We start from the raw sequence: 6,996 nt of genomic DNA on the forward strand, positions 1-6,996 counted from the left end.
TATATATATATATATATATATATATATATATATATATATATATATATATATAAAATAAGATTTCCATATTGTATACTCGTAACTGACTTTTTCAGTCTTTGATGAAGGGGTATGTAAACGTTCTACCACAACTGTATTTAGTGTTAGAAAGTAATAACATTAATATTGTAAGTAGTTATACTTCTTGTTGCCTCACAGCTGTTTATTGCTAAAATGTGAAGTTTCTATGAAGTTGCTCACAAATGTCTGAACTGGAGGCCAAAACAGGAAAAAGCAAAAGTTGCAAAGAACAACCTATTTACATGCAGATAAAAAAAAATTGTACTCATTGTTGCTTATTGTTACGAGCTAGGCGGTCCTTTAGGTTGGAAACTAATTGAGAACTCAATAAACAGAGATGAAAAGAAGAATTAAAAGTTGTAAACAATATAAGGATTACCAATAGTAATTGCAGGCTTACTAGAGCGCTTTCATTATAGCCCCATTTACATTACCGTACACTCTGAAAACGGATCCGTGCCGAATTCCGACCGAGCTTGGATCAGTAAACTGTGCGGAGCACGGTTCCTTTCTGTTACACACCGCAATAGCATAGTTCCTCGCCTCCTCGTCACGCTCTATGGTTTACTGCTCTCTTTAGGGAAACAAGTAAACAAACATGGCAGCGCCCGTAACATTCAGGAAGTTTGGTTATAATTGTGATATTTCATTGTTTGCAAAGAAGGCAGCCTTAGGTGAATTTATTTGATAGAGTCGGCTTTTGGGAAGAGGACACGACAAACAATATCCTAATCAGGGCTTACAGACACAGGAAACAACGACAGAAGTTGAGGTTGATCACACTGCTAAGGTTCATCATCACACTGCTAAGGTTCATCAAACTGCTAAGCAGAATCATCACTAGAAATCGTGTGGCACAATAGGGAAGTTAGTAGTTTTATGAATGTCTAAAAATTCATGATTACAGAGGATGACTGTAACGAGATGATGCGGTCTGCTCATGCACTCATTGTTATCTGAGAACCGTGAAAGAAATGAACCGAACTGAGCCCTACTGATGAACTAGTACCAGTTTAGCGCAGTCGGTTATGTCTGGCATGGTCCGGTTCAGTTTTACTTGCAATTTACATTCAACAGTCATCTCGGTTACTGTGCTTGACTGATCTTAGCACAGTTTCAAAAGGGTACTGTAAGTGGGGCTTATGATTTGTATTGAACCTGAAAAAATTAATACTTTTGAAAAAATAACAACATTGACACGTATTGTTCTTAAAGATAGACGTCCTACGTCTGTCAAAGACCGTGTTAAAAAATAAACCTGCCACACTAAGTTCATTTGAAGTAACTAGGTAATGAAATGTTTTCATGAAGCCACTTTTAGGAATTTAGGAGTCCTTGGTTCTACCTTTATTATACCTCATCCAAAATTGTTATTCTGAGATATTTTCTATATCTATGCTGCTATATGTTTAGACTGCTGGAGGACACAGGAACCACTTTTTCACACTGTGCTTCATTCTATCTCTATTCTTTCATCCTGCAGTGTTTGTTAGTTTAATCTTTAACTTTATGCTCTCCCTGCTTTTTATAGTAGCTTCATCTGGTTTGTTCTTGTTTGGCCGTGACTCCATCCTGGAGAGAAATATCAGCTGTTCTTTTGCCATCAACACCTTAGATTATAGATGTTGGAGCTTGGCCTGTTTTTCAGTGTCGTTTCTATTACTGTGACTAACTGTATGTGCTCTCTTCTTCCCTCTGACATGGGAATCTCAGAGGACATTGGCTGGCTCGGAATTTTTCTGCCTGGCTTTCTCTTTTCTAGACAGGGCTGCTTGTGGAGTTACTTAACAGTAAAATGTTGTATTTCTCCTTCTTTCTGTATGTCTGCTTTGATTTCCTTGAACCCCTTCAGACGGCTCACACTGAGCCTGGTTCTGCTGCAGGTCTCTTCCTGTGTAAATGGGAGTTTTCCTCCTCACTGTCGCTACAAGCATGATCAGTGTGAGGGACTGCTGAAGAGCCAATGACAAAATGCAAACAAAAATCATTACAGCATGTTAATCCAATGACTGGATGCAATCATCTGGTTTTCATAGATAGAAACTTTTAACCAATCTGTGCGTTGAGATGCAATGTGTTGTGAATTGGCGCTAAATATATAAACTGAAATGGACTGAATTGAAGTGAATTTCTCTACTTTGCAGTGGGTTGGAGGAAAAAATGTAAACCCTCTTTACATTTACTACAGTTACAGTTTAGCTGAATGATATTAGTCATTTGGTTTCTTCATTCCTATGATCCATGCTATCATAGGATTTAAAGCTTCTTAAAAGACTGTTTAAAAATCGGTTTCACATGTTTTACTTGTAATTAAATAATCATACATCAGATGCAAACTTTTAGGTATTGTTTTCCACATAAAACAGATGCGACCTGGTAGATGACCATCTCTATATGACTTTAGCACCTGAGCAGCCTTTGGGTGACCTTACCACAAAAAAATAAAATAAAAACAGGTCAGACAAATAGGTTAGGTGAACACAGGAATATGGTTAAAGAAATATTGATTTCATAGCAGTTTTATTTTTGAATGCCACTGAATTTTGCTTCAAGCTGGACTGCATTTAGAATTTTCTAATAAATTAATTGTAGGCATTTACTTATAAACCTAACATCTAATAAGTGCAGTGTAAACATCTATTAAACATTCGGACAATGCTCAGATGTATTTCACCTTTAAAATGTTAAGTAGTTTTTAAGTTACTTATGTATCCAGATGGTACCATTTTAAAGTACGATGTGTAGAGGAGAGCAGAGATGGTTCTCCCTTTTATCATATCATAAAAAAGAGTATATTTTTTTTTTTATAAATATTTTCATGCTGGCTGAGTAAACTATTGAATATAATTAAGTTTTATGTTTATGCATTTTCCTCCTTACTTTAAAATACACAATAAAAAATTAAACATATAATCTAAACTTTATTTCCTTTATTGCACTATTTGCTCAGTTTTACCCACTCGAATTTAGTGTCGTTTTCGAGCAGAAAAAAAAACCTTATAGAGGCTAAAGATAATAAAGTTCCTTAGGTGTGAGTTTGTGTGCACGGTAGTACGTCATTGTGCGTCTTTCTGTTTCCCTGCGACAGACTAGCTACCTGTCCGGGGTGGACCCCGCCTCTCGCCCAGAGACTGCTGGCATCTGCCCCACCACCACCCTGAAGGAGTAAGTGGGAGAAGATGGATGGATGGAGGGACGGACAGAGGGATGGTTAATAAGGTGGAAACCTAATATTTAGTTTAAAAAAATTATTTCAGCTCTGGCAGGTTAGATTGTCAAGAAAAGCCAGTAGTATCAACATTTAATTTGATGTCTACTGTGACTTGCTTTAAAAAGTTTATAATCATCATCATCATCAGTAAAGCGTATGTGTGTCTTCAATAACATTATTTGTAAATGTGTTTTCCTTGCTTTCCTTTCCAGTGGAGTTCTGGTTAAGTCATCTCTATCCCATCCTCCACCTCAAGGACAGGTCTTTTTTCTGGTTCGTAATCCCTGTCTGTTTTCTCCACATAGCGGTGAAGAGTACTGTAATACTGTTCACTCTTGGAAAATGTGTAGTATTCAGAGATCTCCTCCCATGCCTTGTGATTAGGGAAGGGCATGACATTAGGTTCCTTGTTCTCAAAAAAGCTCTGCAAGTTTCTTTCAGCCAGTTTAGTAGCATAGTCCACAGTGAAGGCATCAAAGCGTTCCTTCTCCTTCTCAACATAACGCTTCCAGAATGTAAGCTGCAGGTAGCTGACCTTGGAGCGACAGTTTTTGCAGCAGGTACCCAAGAGACCTAGAATAACAGCGATGATAATGATGCTCCAGCCCAAGATCTGCAAACAAAATGAAAACACACATTCTGTCAACTTGTGCATCTTTTCAAATAACCATCCCAAAGGGCAAAGTATCTCCTGCAACACTTTAATTAAATTTGAATCATTTCAGAACCCGGGGTAACACTGGTTGGTCCAGCATAGCCTTGATTTAGTCCAGAAATAGTTGTTGAAAACTGGGCTGTGTTTGGTTGGTATGATTTTGTCCCACTTTAGTCCAATAAAGCCTCTTTCCCAATGAAAATGGTGCGTTAACTCGTGTTTTCCAAACAGGGTCGACCCACAAACCATTGGCATTTGGCTCCCTTCCCACTGCCAAAAAAAGCTGGTTTAATCCCCTTACTGGCAGCTGCGTGGTCTCTGTCCCCCCTCACTGTGTCTGATGAAACCATCATGCTGAGTTAGCACTGATGATGTCACCAGTGAGACAGAAATCAGGAAAGTAAACAATGGAGAGCAACATGGAAGGAAGCCAGGGCGTGGTCAGTGTGCTTTATTGTTTCACTCTATTATCTGTCTGAATCGCTCTAACCAGAGCTGCTCCATATTACTCGAATGTAAATAAAGTTGTTTCTGCTTGCTAGATCAGAAGCGACTGGCACGGTGTTGACGTCTGTATGTTGCATTCAATGGCATGACATTAATTAGCTGGTCAATATGCTGGTGTTTCCACAGCATGCCTATCAGAGCGGAGGCGATTATAACGTGGGTCGCTTGTCGATTTGTTTGACCCCGGTAGAAACGCATCAATGAGCTGTTCCCACTGCCACTAAAAGCTGATTGTTGCCGGATTAAACAGGTTTTACAGTCAGTGGGAAAGAGGGTATAACAGATTTTGAAAAGAGGTTGCAAACCCAGTATTCAAAATCTGAACAGTTTGACTTTTCAACTTTCACTTTTCAACCAAGACTGGACATTGTGTGGATGTAAATCATGTCATCTTTTTAATATCTATTCAACCAACTTTTGCTCTTAGGGAAAGATGTTGCATTTATTTGTTCTGTATCAGTTCAGAGGTGAGCAGGTAAGACTAGAGTTTCACCCCCCGACACTCACATACACTCCCACCCAACTCCCGTTTATGTTACCTATTTGTATTCTTTTCTGTTCGGAACAGCAATAAAGGTATTTAAGCATTTTCTGATTTCTGGCTTCCATTTTCATAAACTCATAGGCCTTTTGAGTCAGCCTGACTAGAAAAATTTTCACAAATCTTTTATTCAAAAGTAATTTGACTGAACCCACAATGCAGATAAAATGGTGCATTGTATTTGAACTGCATGGCTAACATTGTTGTCCGTTGAGCTGCCAAGTTTGTCAGATGTAACATTAAAGATTATGTTATGAGTTTATTGTTTCAGATTTCATAAAGCCCTTTCACATTGCATAGATTTAACTAGTTTTAATGCAAGTTCTGTAAATGTGCACAAAGAGTAGGTTAGTGTATCTTACTTGTGACTGAGCCCTGAACATCAGCAGCAGCTCCATTCGGTCTTGCTTGGACAGTTCGGAACGGTCACAGGGCACCCTAGCGAGCTCCTCCCGACACTTCATCGTCTTGTTTTTACAGAACAGATCCACAACCAGGTTGTCATCCAGACCGCTGATGGCACATTCATAAAAGGTCCCGTTGAGCAAAGCCACAGACAGCCACATAATAGGAGCCACAAAAGCACCAGTTATGATGCTCAGCAACACCCTGAAGCAGCCGAGGCAGTTCCCACGAGGACAAAGCTTCATAGGGTTAAGGCAGCAGCCAGTGTAAAGCCTCCACAGCCTGGTGCTGAAGAACAGGCTAAAAACCAAAAGCACCACAGCTGGACCCAGGAGAAAAGTCAGCCCATATGCAAAATTCTGATCATGGTTACATGGGCACTGAAATGAAACCATGGAGAAAATACGCTCCCCACCAATAGTTAGGATCGCCATAAAACTGTATCCAATGGTGGCTTTTTGGTTCATGAAGAAACGCAAAACAGTCTGGAAGTTATCCATGGTGTCTTCCAGGAGGGATCCAAAATGTTCCTTGAGAAAAACCCTAAAAGCTGAATTACGCAGTTCCTGGTCTGAATGTCAGAGATTCATCCTACCAGACCAGTCTGTGCTCCTCCCTTTGTTGGTTTGTTATGAGGCTCCTCCTTTAATTCATGTGAGAAGGACTGTGTCTTCTCTCTGCTGTGCTTAAATCTCATGGAAACAACACTCCTAGATTGTTCATTCATTCAATTTCCTGTTGTGATTTAATTCTAACTAGTCAGTCAGCACACAAGGTGTTTAATTCTGACAAAAGAACCAACAGCAACAAAAAAACAAAAAAAACAAAATCAAATGAAAAAGGCAAAGGCAAAACTGAAAGAAAAGTTATTGAATAAACATATTAACTTGTTCATACAAAGTTCCTCAGTCTGCATTTATCAGAAGCCTAAGTCTGCTGCAAAAGCATGACTTAACATGTAGAACATACCATTGCTGCAAAATCACAAACAGACAGCAGGAGCTGGGGGGAAGTGCTGACATCCTCCTTGTGGTTTTCTGTTCCAGTCCCGCAGGAATGACCACTTGAGTGCAGTCCATTAAACAGCACACATCCTCTTTTTAAGTGAAACCATCACCAGCTGCAACAAACTGACTTCTTCATCATCTGCTCTGCCAGGGAGCACTGACATACAGTTAACAGTGTTTAAACCAAATGGGATCTATTGTACCATGATTTTACAAACACAGTTTCAAAAAAGTATGAGCTTTGGCATCCACTAAACGAGGAAGAATGGTGCGACTTTCAACCTGGGAAGAAACTAACATTTTCTAGCAAATTACTGAGCCACTCCCTTGTTCAGCTGTCAATTTTTTCTGTTGCCAGCAGAAAACATGCTTAACCTTTGTTTTGCAAATAGGTTTGATGCTTGTTTCCACTGGTTTGAAATTAGCAAATATTCTAGAATGTTAAAAAAATGCAGAGAAGTATTTTGGTTAAATTTTTACTCAACTTCAAAATCTAAATGTCACATTTATCCACAGCCTGTTCACTTCTACACTGCATACCACCAACTGACTGACATTATCAATATTTTCAGAGGACTCTAACAGCCAGTCTCACCGCAAGGGGCGCCAT

At 39.3% G+C, this 6,996-nt stretch overlaps 1 protein-coding gene across 1 annotated transcript; it reads right to left on the reverse strand.

Annotated features, from left to right (window-relative positions):
* Positions 1-65: 65 nt before the first annotated feature.
* LOC107083600 (protein FAM26E-like) lies at positions 66-5,982 on the reverse strand. Its single transcript, XM_015372956.1, has 2 exons — positions 5,337-5,982; positions 66-3,884 (listed from the first exon to the last, which is right to left on the reverse strand). The coding sequence occupies exons 1-2, from the start codon at positions 5,877-5,879 to the stop codon at positions 3,495-3,497; spliced, it is 933 nt and encodes a 310-aa protein (XP_015228442.1). The 5' UTR covers positions 5,880-5,982; the 3' UTR covers positions 66-3,494.
* Positions 5,983-6,996: the final 1,014 nt, after the last annotated feature.

Source organism: Cyprinodon variegatus, unplaced genomic scaffold (genome assembly GCF_000732505.1).
Source record: "Cyprinodon variegatus isolate N-32 unplaced genomic scaffold, C_variegatus-1.0 Scaffold78, whole genome shotgun sequence".
Lineage (NCBI taxonomy): Eukaryota > Metazoa > Chordata > Actinopteri > Cyprinodontiformes > Cyprinodontidae > Cyprinodon > Cyprinodon variegatus.

Bases quoted from the DNA above. Each gene is read 5' to 3' on its own strand.
- LOC107083600 (XM_015372956.1), bottom strand. From the start codon at position 5,879: ATGGATAACTTCCAGACTGTTTTGCGTTTCTTCATGAACCAAAAAGCC. The intron at 3,885-5,336 runs GTAAGATACACT...TTTTGTTTGCAG, and splicing joins TGTTCAGGGCTCAGTCACAA to ATCTTGGGCTGGAGCATCAT.